Source organism: Gossypium hirsutum, chromosome A11, assembly GCF_007990345.1.
Source record: "Gossypium hirsutum isolate 1008001.06 chromosome A11, Gossypium_hirsutum_v2.1, whole genome shotgun sequence".
Taxonomy (NCBI): Eukaryota; Viridiplantae; Streptophyta; class Magnoliopsida; order Malvales; family Malvaceae; genus Gossypium; species Gossypium hirsutum.
The window spans coordinates 5,159,795-5,182,726 of record NC_053434.1 but is presented as its reverse complement, the minus strand read 5'-3'; the positions used below and the strand labels follow the sequence as shown (position 1 = coordinate 5,182,726).

Here is a 22,932-nt window from a genome sequence, read left to right as displayed (position 1 = left end):
ATTAGTCATTGTACATTTGATCAAAAAGTAAACTTGTCCTTTTGTTAAAATTTCCATCTAATTCTATTGTTTGAAATTAGTCCATATACGTCAACATAAGGTACACGTGGCATACCAAGCATCATTATCTGATTATTTTATTAGTCAATTTAATTTTTAACAGTTCAAAAAAGATAAAATTTTTAATAAAAAAAATTGAATTATTTTTTAATTTAACGTATAAAAACTAATTTAAATATTTTTCAAATAGAAAAAGTAAAATACAAGTTGACTCATCATACAGTGGTCTTTACCGTACTTTTATTGGTTTAGAGTTTCTTTTAATAAAAACTAGTTAATTATGCTAGGGATTAGTAGAGCGAGTCCCAAAATATTAGTACTCGAGGCGAGTAGGGCTGCTATTTAGCAACAGAGAAGGTACAAAAGAGAAAATTCTTTCAAATTACGAGGAGAAGAGGATAAGTCGACAGGAGATAGAACAGAACAAAAGAATGACGTGGACGGTCGAGGAGGGTTGGTTGATTCACTGTATTGGAATTGTGGTCCCTACCTTAATTGGTTTTTATATATTTATATCTTATTATTTATATAAAAATTTTAATATTTAGGGTTTGAGTTTGATAATTATCATATTGGTCTAAATTTATTTAATTTTTTTATTTAAATTGATCTTGAACTTGGACAAAAAAAATGTCTAGACTTAATATGAGAATAGTTATCATCTAAAAAAATATTTAACTCAAAATTTATTTTATTAAATATTTTTATTTTTATAATATATTTTTTCTTAATTTTAAATATACTAAATATTTTATCTACATTTTAGATTTAAATCTTATTATTTGTATCAAAATGTTCAATTAATAATATTTAAAGGTGTTTTAGATTAAGATGTATTCCAGTTATTTTAAAATTTTATGTTTAAGATAGAGACATTTAATCTTTGAATATTTAAACTTGAGTCTCATAACGGGTAATTGCATTAAGTGGATTTCTAATGCCATCATTCGCGATCTCTAGTTTTATCATGTGCAAATATCATGTATAAGTTTTGTCTATTATTTTATATTTATTACCTTTTATGATTTATATTAATTTGATTTTAAATTATTTTATTTTATCGAAATCAAATTACCTATTTCTGATAATAATAACTAATTCTCTGATTGTCTTTCAAAAAAGTAAATGTACAAATTTTACATTATAATTACATAAACAAATTATATGTGTACTTGTACTTATGTAAAACTATGTACTACATTTGTAATATTAGTGAACCTTTTAAAAATACATTATTCAAGAACGAATTCGATTGCACTTTAATTTTTTTTATCTTTATGCTTGTTTCCATATTCAAAATAAAATATTAATTTTATAAAAAAAATATGTTTTTATTGGGATAACTTATGTTTATTATAGAACTAAAACAAAATTTACTTTAATAAATTTTAGAATTCAAATTTAATTTAATTAAGATTGTTTGAATGATGGGATTTATCAGTCGAATCTGTTAGATTAAGAATTGATTAAGATATCGGTCTAAAAAAAATTATGGATCTAGTTGACTAGGGATTCGGTATAGACCAATTGAATCGAATTTTTAATATTTTTAATTTTATAAATTTTTAATAATTTATTTAATCGAATTAAACGAACCAATCAAATCAACAAATCGATGATCTAATCAATTTAATCACTGATCTAATTCTAAAAATCTTAAATTTAATCTGTAAAATATCAAAGAAAGAAGCTAAAGTTATATATTATATATATTCAATTGTGAATGAACAATTTTAATGGTAGGTCTTTTATGGGATAAATTGAAAAAATGTGTAATGTGTTCCATTTTCGAATAAAATTTTATTATAGTTTAAATTTATGTGTATGTTTTTATTTAAATTTTATCATAAAATATATTATGATATATCTTTTGTATTTAAAATTATAATCATAATTGCAATTTAAAAAATACAAATTTCCGAACTTCAACGTCGGAAGTATATAAAAAATAAAATCACTGAAAGGTAATTTTTTAATATTTAATTTAAAAAATCATCCAAGTGTCGGGTTTAGGAATCTCAAGTTTCATGAATTTAGGCAGGCTGAGGCCAAACGCACGTTTATTAATAAATATTAGTATGGCACTGGTTTATGAGTTTCAGCTTCCTTCCACGCCATGAAAATTCTTTACTCCTCTCAATGGCGACATTGTTCACCTTTATACTCATGTTGCTGTTGACTAATTAACTATGAAATCTAACTAATAATTAATTGTTAACTTGGATAAACTAATGTAGACAATACAAAAAAATATTTTATATGAATTACACACAGAAAATGATACATCAAAGTTAATCAATCTAGAGTGTTGCATACAAAAGGTACCGTTTTATTGATCTAAAGGTGGTTGTTCTTTCTTGTAAAAATTTCTCATTCCTATAAGATCACTAAATCTTGAAAACAATGCTCTTTTCTTTTTTGGGAATTTATCAGTTTCTTCGTCGAAATGGCTTGAATCAAAGTGATGGAACTCCTCACCGCACATTGATTCATCATCAGCGACATAGAGTGAAGGCTTTTTCGAATGATGGTTTTGCACTGCTTCACATTTGGGGGTTTCAGCTACGTCGAAAATTGAGCCCTTAAGCGGGTCAAAGTAATCAGAGTCTGAATCCTCATCACTGTCTTTTAATTGGACTTTGGGCTCTTCTTCTGGGTACTTGTGTTTGTATGGGAACTTTATAATCAAACAAGAGCTGTTGGTTCTAATATGCCTTGATTTCTTAGTATGTTCTTTATCATAATCTTTATTTTCCTTATGCTGTGTTGAATCAGTTGATTTTAGTTTCATAGCTTCCTCTTGATCCTCCATTTTCCTAAGATCTTTGACACTATAAGGTGTTGTTGAACTTGAATCCATTGGTTTTGGATTCATAAGCTCTCCCATATCCTCTAGTTCCAGAAGATCCTTCATTGTCATCCCCCTTGTTATTACCGGAGTTGTCGTTGCTGGTACTGGTGATGCTGGTGCTGGTGATGGCGACGGTGATCGTAATGGTGTCGTTGTAGTTGTTGATTGTGATGATGATTGTGTTGGTGCTGTTGGTGTTGCTACCGACGATAACGATGATGGTGATGTCGTAGATGCTATTTGTGATGATGATTGTGCTGGCACTACTGTTGTTGCTGATTGTGTTGGTGCTGGTGGTGCTACCGATGGTGATGATGTCGTTGTAGCTGCTAATTGTGATGATGATTGTGCTGGTGCTGGTGTTGCTACTGCAGATGATGATTGTGATGATGTCGTTGTAGCCGCTGATTGTGTTGGAGCTGGTATTGCTGTTGTAGATGATGATTGTGATGATGTTGATGTTGTTGTTGCAGATGATGATGATGGTATGGTTGTAGGTGCTGATTGTGATGGTGATTGTGTTGGTACTGGTGCAGATGATGATGGTAGTGGTGTCGTTGCAGCTGCTGATTGTGTTGGTGCTGCTGCAGATGACGACGACGATGATAATAGTGTCGTTGTAGCCGCCGGTTGTGCTGGTATTGGTGATGGGGCGGGTTCTTGGCTTTTCTTTGTATTCTCACAAACCGATGCTTCCTTGAGCTTAAGCCTTTCGTTTTCTTGGGAAAGGAGTTTCAAAGCTGCTTCTTTTTGGGCAATGGTGTCTTTGAGTTGGGAAATTTCTTGTTTAGTTGCATTTGCTTCATTTAAAGCCTGTATCATTATGTCCTTTAGTTTCTGATTTTCTTCTTTGGATTTTTTACTGTCTTCTAGAGCAGCATTCCTGTCATATTCAGCCTTCTTAATACACTCAATGAACCCCATCTCTTTTTCATTCCATGCAATCAAGGTTTCTTCGGCTTCTAATCTTAATCTCTCCGAAACAATCTTACACCGATCCGTTTCTTTCTTGGCTTCATTATATTGTTCCTCAACCTTCTTCAACTTCACCTTCAGTTCTTCAACTTGCCCTTTCGTTGTCTCAAGTTCACTCGTCGTTGACATGAGCTTTTCTTTAGCTTGGTTAGCCTCGGTTATAACTTCTTTCAACGCCACAGCGAAATCATCCATGGCTTTCTTGTTGTTTTCCTCGGCTTCAATAGTAGTTTTCAGTTCACTTTGCAACTTCTTCACTTCCTCAGCTAGATTCTTAGCTTTCAACAAAGCAAACCTTTCGTTATCTTGGGCTCGCCCCAACTTTTCTCTAGTCGATTGCAGCTCAGATTCAAGGGCTTCCACCAGTGAATTTTGTTCTTCGTCACCTGTTGAACACTGCGAGGCAACATCGGACGAACTCTCTAATTTCTCTATATTTTGGATCAATGACTTGATTTCTTGCTTACATTCATCCAATGAAACCTTGGTTTTTTCCAACTCTTTGGTTTGAGCTAACAACGAATCGTTCAACTTTTTTTCGGACCCTTTTCTTCTCTCAACTTCTTCTTCCAGTTCTTGGATTCTTTTTTTACCTTCCGACAACAATTGCATCGCTTCCGACTCGAACGATTTCACCTTATTCAACTCTTCTTTCAACGTGCAAAATGAGGCTTCTTTCTCCGCCAATTTATCTTCTAACTCTTTAGTCTTTGCAACCTCCTTTTTCAAGGATTCAATGCACCTTTCCTTGTTCTTCAACTCTTCAATGGCACCCGTTAACGAGTCTTTTACTGCTGCAACTTCTGTGTGAATGTCTGTAACTTTCCCTAATACCATTGCGTTCGATCTCTTGTTGGACTCTTCATGTTGCCCCATTTCTTGTTTTGTCTCTGAAAAACTCATTTTCTATCACAAAATTTCAATTTAGCTTGTTAGACTAAAAGTTCAGACATTTTTCATTAACATGAGACTGCATGAATCAATTTAATTAAATTTTGATGCTTTCATAATGAAAAGTGGGATTCAAACCAGAATTGCATAAACCAAATGAATTAAGTTTTATTTTATGAATATATTAAATCTTTGATCACGAAAATTGGTATCCAAACTTTAAATTTTTTTCTGAATTGAATTATAGCTTTGAAAAAGTGCAATCTTTCATCATCGAAATTGGGATTCAAATCCCAATCTTTTCATGATTCAATTCAACTAGTTTAAGCCCTAGTTTTCAGAAAAAAAAACAACTAGGATTAAAGCCTTAAATGCCACTTTTTAATGATAGTTACATGATTCAACTAATTTGATGAATCAAGTCTTAAACTTTCTAAAACTTAATGTTAAAAGTGAATGCATGATTCAATTTCTAGAAATGTCGAATCTTTCGTTATAAACATTAAAAACATAAAAGGTAAAACACGTTGAAAGAAACATAAATGTTAGGGAAGACAATGTTTACCTTGATTGAATTGGAAATGTTTTCTTGAGGGTTTATTTGGAGATACTTGGGATTGATCTCTAATAATGTCAAGAGACTTCCCTACTCATTGCATTTGAAGAACACAAGCCTATTTTTGGTCTACAAAACAATCAAATGACTTCTAAAAATAGACAACATTTAATGATTGGTATAATGTTCATTATATTTGCTAATAACAGGTGGGAATAAACAAATAAAATGACAAAAAAAAAGCAGCTACAAGAATTACTAAAAATAAAGCTCCCTCAACAATGGTATCATGACAAAGAAAATTAAAAATCTGAATTAAGTAAAAAAAGAGAGAAAAATCTTTAGGAGACAAATAAGGGGACAAAGGGCTGGCTTTGTTGGAATAACCGAAGTTGCCGGATTTCCACTAAAAATCAGAGCTAAAATTCTAGGGAAAAAAAAAGGATGGTTTGGTGCAATCGGTAAATATTTGTATTTGTAAATTATTTGGATTTTAGTAAATTAAATTTTAGTTTTGGTTCGATTATTGTTGAGTTCATGTTGGAATACTGAATTCTAATAATCAAATTAAAGATATTTTTAGATGAGTGGTGTGTTTATGTTTGATAAAATTAAAAATAATAATAACAATAAAATTAATTATTATAATTATAAATTAAAAGATTTTACCGCAATACAATCATCATCCCGTTCCTAAAACCTCTCAAAATCTAGAGTTGGTAATTAGTTGAATGTTTTTGCCGCTGATTTTTTTGCAACTTGTAGCCGCCTAACATTGTCTCCAAAGTCCAAATGAAAACAGTTTATATGACACTCTTTATTATCTATGATACTTTATTTACATTGGATTTTCCAATTTTTTAATAATTTTTTTAAAAAATACATCTTAATAAATTATAATTTCTTAAATATGTGTTAATTATAATTTTTTAAAAAAGATATAATGTTAAATTTAATCTTCATGCTTCTATTTTATTGTCAGTTTAGCCTTTATTCGTTTTTTTTCTCAATTTGACCATAAATCTTTTATAAAAAATTAATTTTTTAAAATAAAAATATTGACTAAAACATTAATTTTTTAATGATATTAGTGTGATAAATTGCGTGACAATCCACGTATACTTTATATTAATATGATATTATTTGTCTTATATATTACATCACATCAACTAATAATTTAATAATTATAAAAAAAATTATAAAAATCTAAAAAATATAGCATGAATAACATGTGGATTGACATGTCTAACATCTTTAAAAATTTAACATTTTAATTAGTATTTTTAATAAAACACAACATTTCAACTTTTTCTAAAAAATTAATAGTCAAATTCAATTTTAACTAAAAAATAAGGACTAAATTTAAAAAAAATTGTAAATACCAGTAGCTACATTTAACATTATACCTTTTGAAAAGATTTAAAACCATCTCATTGGGAATAAAAAAAGAAAAAAAGAAAGAAAAAGGATTACGTGACATTACAATCTGGATTTAAATCGGATCATAATGAGGCGGATAAAAAAGAGAATGATGAAAAGGAAATGGAGATCACGGGTTCTACGCCTTTATATTTATCCTTCATTAATTGAAATGTGATTCTTGAGGTCCCCCTACACTTATGTCACCAGGGAATTTTATTATTCTTTCACTTCAAATTTTTAAAAATAATACAATTATTTTAATTTTAATTTTAATTTTGTTGTTATTTTTATAGTTTTTTAAGGTATAATAATTTATTTGGTCTTTTAGTTTTATAAAAAATTTATTTTAACTATCCATTTAATTTTTAGTTTTTTTAATATTTAAACTTATATTTTTTGTCAAATCGTTTCAAAATAGATGAAAAATATAATGTTTTTTCACTTTGCTGATGTGGTGGCAGACACGTGGATTGTCGCGTGAATGACACATCAGCATTTAAATAATTTTTACAAATTTTAAAAATTCTAATAATATATTTTTAAAAATTTAAAATTATTAAAATTATTTAAAAAGTATAAAAAATATAATTTTTTAGTAATTTTAAATTTAAAAGTATTAATTAAATATTAATTTGTTATCTACGTGTGTCTTATATTAGCAAAATTTTTAACTATTGTTGGGCGACTTGATAAAAAATACAAGTATAAAAATTAAAAATGACAAAATTTAAATAGAGAGCTAAATTGATTTTTTTTAAAAGTTTGAGGCTAAAAAAGTCATTATACTTTATTTTAATAAATATAATATATGAATATAGAATTTTTAATGTGATAATTTATTTAATTTTAATAGTTAATTCGTATAAAAGAAATAGTGATTTCATCAAGTTGGAATTATTATAAGACGAAGTGGACAAAACTGGAAAAATGAAAAGGTAGCAATCCGCACGACTTGAAAACTTTGGCAAACGAAGAGTAGGTGGGACAATGTTTTTAAGATTATTTTGGACGTCTTTCAACGAAATTGCCTGAAAACAAGTACCAATTTTTTATTTTATCGGTTATATATATATTTTTAATATAATGTCTAAAATTATTTATAATTTCTCTTCAACTTATAAATAAGAAAATAATGTGTTTCAACGCATTTAAAATCACACTATTTTACATTAACAATAATATTCATACTAATCATTTCAAGACTCAATTGACCAGATATTGTATTACAAATCACGGCTGTTTTAATTTATATATATTAATTTAATTCCGTAGGATAGTGATGTATATATTCAAAAGTCAACATTCATGCTGTGCATGAACTATAGAATTGCATCACCTTAAAAAAAAAGATTGGAAGACTGAACCTAATTCAACATGACTTACTAAGTATTTTCTGAGATTGAATTTGAATATATATATATTTATATTTTTATTATGACTTTTCTTTTTATCTTTTTAGAAAATGGAATTTAGAACTTAGCCTAATTAGTTTTAAGTGATATTATTCACTAAATTTAAAAGTTTGTGTCCCTAAATTCACTAATTAAGGCAAAGCTTGTGCAATTATTTTTTTTTATAATGAAACAAGTATTACAAATTTTATAACTGTTTAAGAAGAAGAGTTTTGACGAGTTCACCTCGTCTCAACAGACTTAAAACCTACATCAAATCTTTCATTTTGATCTCACAATTATGTAACAAAAAAAGAAAAGGAAAAGGAAAAAAAAACACAAATTATCGTCGAAATTGAACCCTAGGAAATCAATTCACTCTTCCAATCATTAACCTCATACTCATTGAATGCGAGAGAACATTCTTCTTCCCTTTGAAACTCAGCAACCTAGACCAAAACCCTTTCTTCTTATTCTTCCCACTCTTGAGTTCTTCATCATCCAAGTTCCTTGCTACACAAGCAATCGATCTACTCTTCTTCAAACCTTTGGTACTACCAAACTTTAACATAAAAGAGGAAGACGACGACAGCGGCTTCACGATTGACGTCACGCCAGAACCGTTCCGCTTACGATGTCGAGCGTCAGGGGAGGCCGAGGTCGAAGATGAAGGCGAAGAGTAGTCAGGCGCAGGAGAAAAGGAGAGTGAAGAAGAGCAAGAAAGGAAAAGCGTTGAATTAGTTTCTGTGTATGAAGCTGAGCAAAGACGAGATAACCTTTCTCTTAAACATGAAGCGCAAACCCCTTGCTTTTGTTGATGATTTGGGTGATCCTTGCATCCATTGCCCATTTCAGAGAAACCCATCTCAGAAAATAAAAAACTCAAATAACATCAACTTTCAAACCGTTCAACCTTTTTGCTTTGCTCTCTCTCTCTCTCTCTCTCTCTCTCTCTCTCTCTCTATGTATATATAGATTCAAACTTGCTCTGTATATTTAGCTTCCAGGAAAGCGTAGAGAGTCGTATGTGGAAAATATGTATTACATGTTAGTGTGATATTGTACATCAAAGTAATGTTTATAACCGTTGGATGATTTAAAACATTATGGAAATGTTCAGAACAGAACGTGACTTTAGCATTTTTCTCACCCTCACGTGCAGTGGACCCACCCTATCTCGGCTGATTACGTAGAAGGCCGGGGACCTTTTTTTTTTCATGCGTTTCCTTTAAGAAATTAATTCCATATGAAAATTAAATTAGTTATTTAAAAAATAAAAAAAACGAGGTCAATTTTACAGAATTGTATTCTTGTGAATATAATTATGACAGAAGAATATTCACCCACCTAAGTAATTTGTTACCCTTTAATTATGCTCTACATATTTAAAATTTAATCCATTTAATTTTTATTTAAATTTCATTTAAATTTTAAAAATATCACATAATTCAATTTTACAATGTTATCATTACTGAATCACAATAGCATTTAAATTAAATTCTTGTCATTAAAAATAGAGTAACTGTTAATCATGTGGCTCAATGATCAACGTTGTTGCGACATTAAAAATTTTAAAGTCATATATTTAAATTTTACCTTTTGTAAACTTGTGAATTATCTATCAGATTTATTCTAATTAGTTAACTTAATAAATTTGAATTGACCCAACAAAAGTCAACTTATTGATAAAAAGGGAGCATATTAAATTTTCCATTTTCAAAGTTGAGAATACAAGCACAAAACTAGAGATCATCCTCAGAAGTCAAACATTAAAAAAAAATCATAAAAACTTCGACCCAGCAAAAGAAACATGATACAAAAAGATAGGAAAATACGAAAAACATCACTAGCTCTTGTTAGAACAAGACAATTGGGTATATGAAGCATTCACCAAATAAAAAGCCTCCATAGCACATAACATGACACCAAAAGCCCTAACTCTCAAATGCCACCGCAATAACAAATGATTTATGTTAAAGTGAAGTTTAAATCTAAATTAAAAGTATTTTTGATACAATAATAGAATTAGGAGAGAGGTACGTAACATGGCTTGAATTTCGTAATAATAATAAAAATTTTAACTACTTAAAAACAATCTAAATTAAAAGTTTGTAGCCTATTTAGGTATAAGTTAAAAATAATAAGAGTTATTAAACTACATATTAAAGAAATTATAATAATTTAAAAAAATTATAATCAAACATATAACAAAAATAAGAGTTTATTTAATCTAATTAAAAATTTAAATTTCATATGCAATTTAATTACAGCTTTATTATCATCACTGTTAGTTTCTTTAAACCTGTTCATGGCAGTATCATGTTCATGGGAAGATGATTAGACCCGAAGATCCGTTCGAAAAGTAAGAAAGTTTGAGTAAAAATGTAGGTTTAAAAAATAGATTGGGTCTCGGATAAGTTTTTTTGGCCTAACCCAAATTTCTTGTTGATTTTTCCTTATTTTGTTGCTATTTTCTTGTTTTCTCACTTGCTATTATTTTATTGTTATTTTTTGAATATTACATAACTCTTGTTTTATTATTAATTTTATTACTATTTTAAAGACATTTGCTTGTTAAGTTCTACCTATCTTATTATTATTTAAATATACATATATTCTTAATTTCTTTTCAATTTATTAGGAAATATTTAGTTTAATATTTTTATTATTATTTATTATTGTATATATTTAAATATTATAAAAAAATTAATATATGTGAGCTGGACTGATATTGAATTTTAGTATTTTTATCTAAATCAAACTTAAACAATATTTTAAATCCATTTTTCAACCCGAATTTGATTAAACTCGGCCTAACTCATGAACATTTTTTATAGGAAGAAAATCATTCTTACTAAGCCAAGCCTTCGTTAGCTTTTATGAATTAAAATTATTCGAATAAAAAAATCAGATTAAACTGATTAGTTAAATTAAAAATTAAATATAATTTTTATTTAAAAAAATACAATTTAAAAATATTTTACTCAAAAAGAATTTTTTTTAATTAAGTTGTCCATTAATCCAACCAAATAAATGAGTGATTTAAAAGTCTAATTTTTTAAACATCAATTGGCACTTTTTTTTTAATTCTTTTGTACTAGTTAGATCTAATTTCATTTTAATAATTATAATTATTTAATAATATAATTAAAGCCTTTTATTTTCAGGTTTATTTATTCAAACCCGTTCGTCTCCTTTTTTTCTCTCTAATTTATAATGATGAAAAAAAATCAATTTTTATAAATTAATTCAAACTAATTAATATATTAATTTTAAAAAAAATCTCCAAAATACAAACTTTAGGCCGATTTACTTAAGAAACAGATCTCTGGGTTTTAATTAATTGGGTGGGTGAACTGACGAAATGAATTAATTGCAGTATGACAAGGATGGAACTGCTACTGCTCAACTTGCATCATGCATATGGCCATATACAACCATTTCTCAGCAAAATTCACTTGATACCAATCAGATTGCATGAATTTATTGCTCAACTTGATAACCCCTTAATTGAGTGATTTTTGAGTGAAAAATGACGGCAAATTGTCCATCAATCAATTCACTAATCGTCTTTTTTTATCATTATTTAGAAAACTATTATAAATTTGTTTTTTAAGTTAGATATAATGATAAGTTTAATCTTTGATATTTACATTTTTGGTCCTTATTCTTTTTAATTTAAATATGATTCTTAATTTTTTTAGAATAATCAAATTAGATCATTAACCTTTTTAAAAAAAGTTGATTTGTTGTTTTTTTTTCTATTTATGAAAATACTGACTAAAACATTAATGTTTTAAACATGTCAACTCACATGGCAATTCACGTGTAATTTTTTTTATAATTTTAAAATTATTTGTTACGTGCCATATAAGATAAATGATGTCATATCAACATGATATATATGTATAATGCCATGCGAGTTGCCACATCAACATTATTAAAAAATTAATGTTTTAATCAACATTTCTGGTAAAAATAAAAGCGATTTAAATCCATTTTTAACTAGCGATTTGATTCTTTCTGAAAAATTAATGAGAAAATTTAATTTAAAAAAATATAATGATCAAATTGACAGAAATGTAAAGATTAAAAGAGTACATTCATCATTATGCCTTTTAAGTTATTACTAAATTTGTATAGAATTGTTATGCTTCGAGCTATAAAATAGTTTTTTTTTCTTATTTTAAAGTTCAACTATCATTTGTTTCAATAAAACTAATTAATATATAATTAATAATAGATAACATTTAATTATTAGATTAAATGTTATGATTTCTACTATTTTGAAAAGTAAATTTTTACTTTATTTGTTATGCTTTGCACTAATTTTGAAATGTAAAATTTTTCTTTAGATCTAGCCATTTAATTTGAATAAAAAATAATTAGGGTAAATTATACTATTAGTCATTAAATTATGGATAAATTTTTGTTTTGGTCACTTAACTTATAAAGTTACAATTTGATCAATAAATTATTTAAATTTTTTTATTTAAGTCAATAGGCTATTAAAATCAATATTATATAGCTTTCTTTGCTCGTATTGCATGTACCTAGAGGTGATCATGGGCCGGGTTCTACCCCGGCCCATACAGAATTTTAGGCCCGGGCCTAGCCTGAAATACGGGCCTAAAAATTTGTCCAAGCTCGGCCCGAAATAAAATTGCTAAGCTTGAGCCCGGCCCGGCCCGTATTAATTTTTTTGCTTATTTCATTAAATAAAAAAAATTTAAAAATATAATAAATTAAATATATTTAAAAACATAAAACAAATATTAAAACAAATAAAAATATACTAAAATAATTTTTAAAACAATTCTTAAAACAATACACAAATTGACAATTTAATAAAAAATAGTTATATTAAAAATTTAAAATGACTAAAAATAAAATAAAAAAATATATTAATATATAATTCGGGCCGGGCCAGGGCCAAAAAACTCTTACTCGAGGCCCAGCCCATTTTCTAAACGGGCCTCTTTTTTTGCCCAAACCCATTTTTTAGGCCTATATTTTTACCCAAACCCTCCCATTTTTTGGGCGGGCCTTCGGGTCTGGCCGGGCCGCCCAGCCCATGATCAGCTCTACATGTACCAATTGAAAACTTTATTTCCCATTCTTTTTTTATAGTTTAGTTTTTTTCTTCATGAAATAACTTTAGATGTCATGAATTTACGAACTAAAATTAAATTTTTTTTTTGATTTCTAGCATTGACTGTTAGATTGACTTGGATTTCGAATCGTCACTTGGAGCTCACTAGTAGAACTTAAAAAAAAAACCCAATGACTTAAAACAAAATTTTTTTGAATAATTCAATGATCAATTTTAACTCTTTCTAGTGTTAAAGTGATCAAAACAAAAATTTTCTCATAATTTAATGATTAATAATGTCGTTTATCCAAATAATTATAAAATATATTCACGAACATCATAATTATTAGGCTTTAGTAATAAAATGACCCTTAAGCTATACCATGGTTCTCATTTTGGCTCTTAAAAGTTTTTTCTTTTTTTTTTTTAAATCAAAAGTAATCCAAAAAGTTTACCTTCGTCAAACAAGTTGACCCTTCCACTAAAAGACGTTGAAGAAAAATGGGGCACTTTCAGCCATTAATAAAGCGACACATGTTAAAATAGATACAAACTCTCTAAGGCTAGTTCATAGAATTTGGTGAAGATAAGAACGAGGGCAAGAGTTGAGTTGCACTTAGCTTTTAAAGATCTTATGCTTTATATTATATTTATGTTAAGTTTATCAATAAAATGTAGCCTGCACTTAGCTTTAAAAAAAGAAGAGAATTGCGGCGGGAGAGGGGGAGGGAGAGAGAGAAGGAAGAAGAAAGAAAGAAAGAAAGAAAAAATATTAAGTTTAATTTATCTTTTTAGCACAAGTCATAGGCCAAAATGCCACATAAATTTTCTTTTAATGTCTATTAACCGAAGCGCCAATTAGTGTGACAAAAGGAAACTTTAGGGATTACTTTTGACATAAAAAAAACTTTAAAGACCAAATTGATAATTAGGGTATAGTTGAGGGCCAAATTACAAATTAAAGCCTAGTAATTATTTTTATATTAGAAATGAACCCCGACAAATTGTGATAAGTAGATGAAAGTTCTTTTCATAATAAAATTTCTCTCCACCTTTCGTTTCTTCTTTGGCTTTGTTTTGTTGTTGAATGGGGCGGATAACGATTCTTAGGGACTTCATTGGGATCATCAAGGACAAAGCTTCTCAAAGCAAAGCAGCTTTGCTTTCCGATCCCAAAACCCTATCCCTCCACTTAGCCTTACTAAGAGCCACCACCCATGACCCCTTCACTCCACCTGACCCAAGGCACTTGGCCACTTTACTTGCCTCCGGCCATACCTCACGCGCCACCGTTTCCACTGCCATCGAGATCCTCATGGACCGTCTTCAGACCACCCGTGATGCATCAGTTGCCATCAAGTGTCTCATCACTGTTCATCACATCATTAAGCGTGGCAGCTTTATTCTTCAAGATCAGCTCTCTGTTTACCCTTTCAATGGCGGCCGAAACTACCTTAAACTATCCAATTTCAGATATAACACGACGTTGTTAACTTGGGAACTTTCCTATTGGGTTAGATGGTATGTTTTATTTTATTTTTTAGTTTCTCCAACTTTCTAGGAAAATACGTGATTTCACATTTCAGCATCAAATTTAAAGAAAATATATTCAAAACAAATTGCAGGTATGCTTTATACCTTGAAAATCTGTTGCAAACGTCAAGGGTTTTGGGATTCTTTCTAAGTTCAGCTTCAAGCAGTGTAGATAAAAATGAAGAAGAAGAGGAGAAAGTATCATCTCTTATAAATAGCCAATTGCTTAAAGAGATAAACTCTTTGGGGAATTTAATCGAACAGATTTCGAGAATGCCCAATTCTTTGCATACAAATGGCAACATATTGGTGGACGAGGTTCTAGGAATGGTGGGTGAGGATTATTTGGCATCAGCCAACGAGGTTTCCATTCGAGTCAGTGAGTTTAAAGAGAGACTGAGTTGTTTGAGTGTTTTTGAGTCAGTTGAGTTGGGGTTTGCTTTGAAGAGACTGGAAGATTGTAAAGAGAGATTATCAGCACTTGGACAAATGAGGAATGTGTTGGTTGAGACTGTTTGGGGTTCAATAAGTGAAATGAAGGATCAAGTCGGGAACAATGAATTGTACGGAGGAGAAGGAAGGTTAATGGTTATGGAGAGCAGCAAGAACAAGGTTAGCGAGTCATCTCGGTACGGAGAGCGAGTTCTGAAGCTTGGTGACTCAGTTGACTTCTTTTCAGGAAGGTTTTCTAAGCTTCAATATTAATTTTATTTTTTTTACGGATTTAGCTTAGTTGGAATCTGAAAAATTGCAATATCAAAAAAAAAAAATCGTTAAGAATTTGTAAGTATAATTTTCTATTTGAATCTTGGTCATTGGGTCAATAAATTACCTTTTGATTTTAAAATTATATAATAACATTATTTAAATATTGTTCCAATTATTTTGATTTTAAATATTAATAAAAATAAAGATATTTAATTATGTTTTATAATGATTAATTTTGTTTATAATGATTATGATATATTTAAATACTATAATCATAATTACTATGGTTAATTAATATATAAGATATGAAAGTTTATTTCATTTAGGGTTTTTTATCAAAATAATATAAAAGTAATAATTAATTACAAAAAATATATGAAAAATAAATTAATTACAAAAATAAGTATTTGCAAATATTGTTCTGTTGGTGTCGCTTAACATATTAGCAACACCAGATTAAAATACGATGACCTAAAATTTTAAGAACCTCATATGTAAATTTACTGTTTTAGTTGACACTTAAATTATTGTCTTTTCTTTTCTTTTAACACCAAAAAAAGTATTTATTTTGCGAAAAATATTTTTCCTCACTATCCTGTTCTTCAAAACTCACTTTTTTTCGTCTATTTATTTTTTTTTTACTTATAAGGTATAATATCTCATTTCTCAATTTAATTCAACATGAAGCATTTTTTTTATGTTTGCTTCTAATTTATTCATATTTGATTGTATATATTTTAAAAAACCATTTCTATATTTACCTCATTTGATCTCTCTCACTAACCCTACATTAACCTCATTTTTTTATTTCAATATTTCTTTTGTTCGAGTTTTTTTGTCCCAATCAAAAAGAAAATGACGAATATCGACATTGATGAGAACTTGAAGGAGCTTCCAAATGATGGCCGTATTACCAAAACCAAAATTGTTTGCACTCTGGGTCCAGTATTGCAATCGATACCCATGATCGAGAAGCTGTTGAGAGTCGGCATGAACATTGCTCACTTCAATTTCTCCCATGGCAGCCATGAATATCACCATAATACCTTGAACAATCTCGAAAAATTTTATTATTTTTGGTGTTAAAGGGGAATAAAAGAAAATAATAAATAAGGGGTTTATGAAATAATTTAACTATTTAAAGTTTGATGTTGCCACACTACCAAGCCGCCAACCAAAACAAGAAATTTACATATCATGTCCCTAAATATTTTAAATCATCACATTTCTCTAGTGCTACCAATTTGTCAAACGACATCGTCAAAATACTGTAACAAAGGCCTATTTTAATAATTAATTTATTTTTCATACCTTTTTTCTAATTAATTATTGTTTTTATATTATTTGGGTAAAAAAACCATTTATTTGGTAAAGAATCATGAGCCAATAAAATCAAACAAAAATACTCGATTGAATGATAAACATCATATTTGTGAAGAAAAGGAGGATAGTAATTTTTTTTTATCATTCATAAATACTAACCTTGAAGGTCCAAATATTTATCAATTTGATGAATTCCGTCATTCTTCTAAAATTTAAAAAATATAATTATAAAAAATTAAAAAAATAATAAATATATAGAAAATTTTCAAAATATTAAAAAATCATGAATATTATAAAATATTCATAAAAAAATTCTAAATATATATAACTAAACAAACAATGAAAATAAATTTTTACAAACTAATAACTATAATCCATCACTACATGTATTCCAACAAATATTGAGGGAAATCTTTGAGCTAATTAATTACGTCTCAATCATATCTCTACGTCTTACTTGTATTTGATTGACATGGTTGTTACGTAAAACACGATTATATAATAAAATTCATACTAAATTAAAACATGTTATTCATGTGTTGTATTTTCGTGCATATCATTACGGGTATTTAATTGGCCGGTTTAATTATTAGTCGAACCAAATTATTATTAATTAAATTTTTTAAAATATAAAAATTTTAATCACTAATTAAATCAATTTTTTAAATACATTAATCGAATTAAAATATTTCGATTAATTCGAGCGATTAAGGTAATCTAATTAACTGAAATTTATATATTTTTATCTTTTGATTAAAATAAGTAAAAAACTTTACTGATGTTCACTTTCTTTTTTCTTTTTAATAGTTCAAAGAGATATATTATATATAATATATATTATTTATTTTGATTAATATAAAAAAATAATAATTCAAAAAATACATTTCTAATATAAATATATTATATATAATATATATTATTTATTTCAATTAACTTAATTAATTACTTAATTTTAAATCGAATTAACTGATAACTATAAATTCAAAAAATTAATAACGAACTGAACTAAATTCCACCACCGATTAACACCCATGGCTATCATACCTTGTTTTATATCACATGGCTATTTGTAATAAGAATTAAAGTTGGTGTGAGAGCGTAGGTTGCATATTATTACTAATAGCAATTTCGCTGCTTAAGTTATTCCTTCCTTTTTCCAGTTTTGGTCAGCTCAAGTTATTCTTTTCTTTAAAAAGAAAAATACAAAGATCAAATACCAGCCTCCGACTAAACTTCCAACAAAAAACCCACGCCACTTCACGCGGAGCCATTTTTTCTGAACGTTATACAAGAATGGAACAATGGACGACGGTAGCCGAGTCAAAGTCCAGCTCACCTGCCGAAGAACAGAACCGGAAAGAGTCGGATCCCGAAATGGACGCTGATGAATTTGTTATTGTGCCAACAACAGAACCGGAGAAAGAAGAAGAGGAAGAGGCTCAGAATCCGAAAGAGAATGAGATTCAAAGCGAGCGGTCACCGAATCAAACATCAACCGGATCGAGGAAATCTGTTCGTTGGAGCGCCGAGTTAGTTAGTGAATCGCCTGCTGCGGATCACAGCGTCACCATGTCCGCAGCTAACGGATCCAATCCTTACATTGTTCAGTCTCCTACGCCGGAATCATTTTCGACTTCCTTAAAAGGCAAGCAATTACAACACATTTATTTCCATTATTATCTTTCATTTTGAAAATTTTAATTCATCTTGAAATCGAACACAGAGAAAATGGACACTGTGAAGGATGTATTGGGGAGATGGAGGAGAAAAGTGGGGGAAGCCACGAGAAAAGCCGAGGATCTTGCAGGGAACACGTGGCAGCATTGTATGTTTCGCCCCTGTTAATTTACTTTTTTATTTCTTATATATTTTTTAAGGAAAATATATCTTATGGCCTTCAAAGTTAAAATTGGTATTTAATTTAATTTAATTTTCAATTATACTTGAATTGAACTCAAGATTTATTTTGGTGTTTAAAATTTTCTTTATTCAAGTATCTGGATTTGTTTTTTTGTTTGAATTAACACATTAATTTAATTTCATAGTTCAAATAACCAAGTACCTAAGCTTGATTTCTTATACCATTTTGAATCAAGAAATGAAGCTTAGATACTTAATCGAACCAAAATAAATTTTAGGCTTCGAATTAAACATTAAATCCAAGTTTAAGTGTATAATATTGGAAAAAAAAAACCTTAAATATCTATTCAAACAGTAAAAACAAGCCCGAGTTTGGCAGAGGCAGCCATGGGAAGAATCGCACAAGGAACAAAGGTTTTAGCAGAAGGTGGGTATGAGAAGATATTCAGACACACTTTTGTAACGGATCCGGAAGAGCAACTTGGGAATTCATTTGTATGTTATTTGTCCACATCAGCTGGACCTGTCATGGGAATTTTATATGTATCTACAGCAAAGCTTGCATATTGCAGTGACACTCCCCTTCCCTATAAAAATGGTACCCAAACTGAATGGAGCTACTATAAGGTAATAACCTTTAACATTCTAATTGCTTCTATTCTTCATTTTTATTGAAATATTTGTGTTTGATGGGTATGGAAATATATATATATGTGTGAGATTCATATGATTCTCGACATTCTTTCTCTGCTTAAAACAGGTAGTTATCCCATTACATCAACTTAAAGCGGTTAATCCTTCAACGAGCCGACTCAATTGTGCTGAAAAGTACATCCAAGTTATCACCGTTGATAGTCATGAATTTTGGTTCATGGGCTTCTTAAACTATGACGGTGCTGTTACATGCCTAAAGGAAGCTTTGCAACTACATAGCTGACATCACAATCTCTCGTGATACTCCGTCATACGACGTTACCGTGCAATGGGTTTACTCGGCTGCTCGGGATCATCTGATAATACATGCTCCCCTCCCTTGGAAGCTCTGATGGCTGTTAAGAAGGAAAGAATACAAAGAATATGTATGTTCTGTTTTTTTCTTTAACAAAACGATTCAGAAAACATTGTGTGTGACGATAAAAATGCTATTGTAAATCACAATGATAAAATCTAATAATAAAATTCACAAGTATAATTTATATTTGACGATATATATTATTTTATGTGTCATAATTAGATTTAAGATATCATAAATTTTATATATGTTTTAAATTTTGTTAAATCAGGACCTTTTTGTATTTTCCTTCTGCATTCACCATGCACGTTTTAGACTTGTTTACAAGTTTTTTCTATTCTCAATCTTATCTTATAATTTAATTATTTTCCCCAAAGATCTGATTATGTTATATGATTTTTGCATAAAAAAAGAACATGTATATACACACGTGGAGCAACTATTTCTCAATGACATATATCAACTTGTCAGAGAATACCCTAATAGAATTAAATTATAATTATTAAAGTAACAAATTTTCATATTATAAAGATTAATATATGAATTACTTTTAAAGAGAATAGGATGTGGGAAATTTGATGGCAGTGAGTAAGTAGCCTGCGGATTCCCAAGGCTTCTGCTCTCACATTTATTTTTGTGTTTTCTGTTTTTATTTCAGAATTCAGAAACACACAGAACTTAAAAACTGAACCAAACCTCAGATGTTGACCGGTCTTACTCTAAACCCAATACTCTACCTTTAATTTATTTATGTAAAAAATAAGACAAAAAGTACACAAACCACCCACCATCAAGAAATAACAGCAATTTTCTATTATGATTAGAATGACCATAATTACACTCTAATTGCTGCCTGAAAGAATATTACACTCTTTTGCTTATAATTTCTGACATGATATTTTTCCCCTCTCTCTGTAATTGAAATCTAATCTACAACAAATGGTAATAATAATAAAGCTGCAGTATTTGTTTCCAAAAACACCACCACCATGGCAATGGCTGAGGCACCATCCACTTCTTCTTCCTGTGAAATATAGAGTTGTGGGTTCTTCAACTTTGAACCATATTTGTTTTTTTATTTTTCACCTTAAAATTTTATTCCAGGGAAAATTTCAGATGTGATCCGGTTGAGATGATTTGTCGAGTTTCCTCCTCTTAAGATCTGGTGTAGGATGAGAACAATTTGCGAATAACCCATGTTTTATTTCATCACTTTTATAGCTCAAACATGCTGCACCATCTAATACCCCAATGGGGCTTTGGGGCACCGATGATGTAGCTGAAGTAGTAGCAGCTGAGCCATTAATGAATGTCAAATCTTTCATCACTTCAACACACTTCAACACTCTTTCCTGCAAAAATAAAAATAAAAAATTGACATCTCTTCTCTTCTTGTGAGTTTTTTAAGTATTTACAGGCACCACCATTTTTGTATCTTCTTCTCCTTTTTTTTTTTTTACCTTTTGTACAAAGATGAATGATGAAATAGCTTTATCAATGGCACATCTTTGCATTTGTCCTGAAACAGAAATGGCCACTGCTGCTGCTATTTCAGAAGGTCTGAACTCCAACAAATTAATACCTGCATTCATTCATTTCCCCAATCAAACACCATTGATTCTCAATAATAATAACATAAACAAATAGATATAGTGAGAAATAAACCTCTGGTGGTGTTCAATATTATCTGCAATGATCTAGTGATTGAAGTTGATAATGGATATTGATGATCATTACGAAGTTTATTCAAGAAGTAATCAATGAAGGAACAAGGTGTTAAAACTTGCATTCCCCACTTCAATGTACTTAAAACCAATAGTTCCATTCTTTGTATTGTTTTGGCTTCAAACACAAACTTTGGTTCCCCCACCTGCAAACAACCCAATCATGAAACTCAAATTGGGAAAAAGACCAAGGGATTAACAATCATGAAAAATCAATCTATATATATTGTAATCACCTGTAAGTTTACTGATGAAGGCACCTTTGTTTCCTCCATTTTAGCTGCAATAGATAAACATGCAACGGCCAACAGTTGGACAGTCCATGTTTTACCTCTCTGTGCCCCCAAGAAGATAGAAACAATCAGTGAATATATTATGGTTTAAGAACTTAAAGAACCAAATTTGAAGCTAATTTGAGAACTTACAGGTAAATCATACATTGATAGGAACCGATCCAAGTAGTTAATGGATAGGCAAAGACTCACAGGTCCAAAATTGAAATAAGCTGAAGCCTGTTAATAAAAAATGAAAGATTAAATCATCATTCCTAGCACATTATCACTGAGGAATGATCAAACAAAGAGTCCAATTACAAGAATAATGAAAGAAAAGGGGGAAACACATTTACTAAATATAAAAGAGTTCTACCAATATCTAAGAAATAGATTGATCAAACGAACTATGGAAATTCCATTAAATTGCACAATGCGATGAGTTTTACTGAGAAAAGTCTATATTGCTGTTGATAAACAAGAACCCAGTTACAAAAACCGGTGAAATGGATCAAACAAGTAAAATGTCAATATAAAACTGATCAGGAAAAAGAATAGCAAAATAGACAGACCTTCCAAATCCATTCAATAGCCTCTCTCCTGGCGCTCAACTCCAAATCCCCACTTCTCAGTCTCTTAAGATAATCATCTCTAGGCAAATGCTCCATCTCTTTTTCAACCATTGCCTTAATTACATCATCACTTTGTAATGCAAAACCAGGACAACCCATCAAAGAAGTTGATCTGTTGTTTATAAGGAAAGGGTCATTTGGATTAAAGATTTGGTTTTTAAAGAGTTGATGACAAGCACGGGAAGCCCCAAACTCGTTCAAGGCATTAAAATCAAGATCACCATCAAAGCAAGAGCTTGTGTTCTCAGAACAGAGAAGATTTGAGGTTGAACAGTCAAGATTTTCAGTCATTTTTCAAGAGAAACCCCTAAAATGTGAGGTATATTAAAACCCCAGGGGAAAAAGAAAAGCAAAAACTAATTAATTCATTATGAAGGTGAAAGCTTTGTGTTGAAAAGGGCTCATCAATGGCTTGTGGGGAAGAGCATATTTTTCATTATACAATAAAGCCAAAAAGAGAGAGTGAAAGGGAGTGGGGCTGAGAAGAGACTGTTGCAATAAAAGAAGCTTTATGTAGGGAAAGACAAGTTGAGTTTTTAGGGTTAAATGAGAGATGAAATTGAGGGATCGAGCAGAAGGACAACCACGCCATTGCAAAAAGAACCAAGAAAGGAAATATAATGAAAAATC

At 29.6% G+C, this 22,932-nt stretch overlaps 5 protein-coding genes across 5 annotated transcripts; 2 read left to right on the top strand and 3 right to left on the bottom strand.

Annotated features, from left to right (window-relative positions):
• Positions 1 to 2,298: 2,298 nt before the first annotated feature.
• LOC121209675 (uncharacterized protein DDB_G0284459) lies at positions 2,299 to 5,035 on the bottom strand. Its single transcript, XM_041080715.1, has one exon. It carries the CDS (start codon positions 4,787 to 4,789, stop codon positions 2,390 to 2,392), a length of 2,400 nt encoding a protein of 799 aa, XP_040936649.1. The 5' UTR covers positions 4,790 to 5,035; the 3' UTR covers positions 2,299 to 2,389.
• A 3,481-nt stretch (positions 5,036 to 8,516) lies between these two features.
• On the bottom strand, positions 8,517 to 9,011 carry LOC107959557 (uncharacterized). The gene has a single exon (XM_016895633.1). It carries the CDS (start codon positions 9,009 to 9,011, stop codon positions 8,517 to 8,519), a length of 495 nt encoding a protein of 164 aa, XP_016751122.1.
• Positions 9,012 to 14,248: 5,237 nt separating this feature from the next.
• On the top strand, positions 14,249 to 15,695 carry LOC107899897 (putative clathrin assembly protein At4g40080). Its single transcript, XM_016825638.2, has 2 exons — positions 14,249 to 14,759; positions 14,864 to 15,695. Exons 1-2 carry the CDS (start codon positions 14,326 to 14,328, stop codon positions 15,474 to 15,476), a joined length of 1,047 nt encoding a protein of 348 aa, XP_016681127.1. The 5' UTR covers positions 14,249 to 14,325; the 3' UTR covers positions 15,477 to 15,695.
• A 2,198-nt stretch (positions 15,696 to 17,893) lies between these two features.
• On the top strand, positions 17,894 to 19,858 carry LOC107899907 (GLABRA2 expression modulator). Its single transcript, XM_016825646.2, has 4 exons — positions 17,894 to 18,447; positions 18,526 to 18,627; positions 19,018 to 19,289; positions 19,423 to 19,858. Exons 1-4 carry the CDS (start codon positions 18,096 to 18,098, stop codon positions 19,597 to 19,599), a joined length of 903 nt encoding a protein of 300 aa, XP_016681135.1. The 5' UTR covers positions 17,894 to 18,095; the 3' UTR covers positions 19,600 to 19,858.
• A 606-nt stretch (positions 19,859 to 20,464) lies between these two features.
• On the bottom strand, positions 20,465 to 22,932 carry LOC107899915 (cyclin-D4-2). Its single transcript, XM_041080714.1, has 6 exons — positions 22,243 to 22,932; positions 21,824 to 21,910; positions 21,635 to 21,733; positions 21,340 to 21,544; positions 21,135 to 21,256; positions 20,465 to 21,026 (listed from the first exon to the last, which is right to left on the bottom strand). The coding sequence occupies exons 1-6, from the start codon at positions 22,591 to 22,593 to the stop codon at positions 20,787 to 20,789; spliced, it is 1,104 nt and encodes a 367-aa protein (XP_040936648.1). The 5' UTR covers positions 22,594 to 22,932; the 3' UTR covers positions 20,465 to 20,786.

Coding starts and splice junctions, on each gene's coding strand:
- LOC121209675 (XM_041080715.1), bottom strand. CDS start 4,789: ATGAGTTTTTCAGAGACAAAACAAGAAATGGGGCAACATGAAGAGTCC.
- LOC107959557 (XM_016895633.1), bottom strand. CDS start 9,011: ATGGGTTTCTCTGAAATGGGCAATGGATGCAAGGATCACCCAAATCAT.
- LOC107899897 (XM_016825638.2), top strand. CDS start 14,326: ATGGGGCGGATAACGATTCTTAGGGACTTCATTGGGATCATCAAGGAC. Junction 14,760..14,863: donor CTTTCCTATTGGGTTAGATG/GTATGTTTTATT, acceptor AACAAATTGCAG/GTATGCTTTATACCTTGAAA.
- LOC107899907 (XM_016825646.2), top strand. CDS start 18,096: ATGGAACAATGGACGACGGTAGCCGAGTCAAAGTCCAGCTCACCTGCC. Junction 18,448..18,525: donor ATTTTCGACTTCCTTAAAAG/GCAAGCAATTAC, acceptor AATCGAACACAG/AGAAAATGGACACTGTGAAG. Junction 19,290..19,422: donor CTGAATGGAGCTACTATAAG/GTAATAACCTTT, acceptor TGCTTAAAACAG/GTAGTTATCCCATTACATCA.
- LOC107899915 (XM_041080714.1), bottom strand. CDS start 22,593: ATGACTGAAAATCTTGACTGTTCAACCTCAAATCTTCTCTGTTCTGAG. Junction 21,911..22,242: donor CTATTGAATGGATTTGGAAG/GTCTGTCTATTT, acceptor TTTTATTAACAG/GCTTCAGCTTATTTCAATTT. Junction 21,257..21,339: donor AATATTGAACACCACCAGAG/GTTTATTTCTCA, acceptor GAATGAATGCAG/GTATTAATTTGTTGGAGTTC.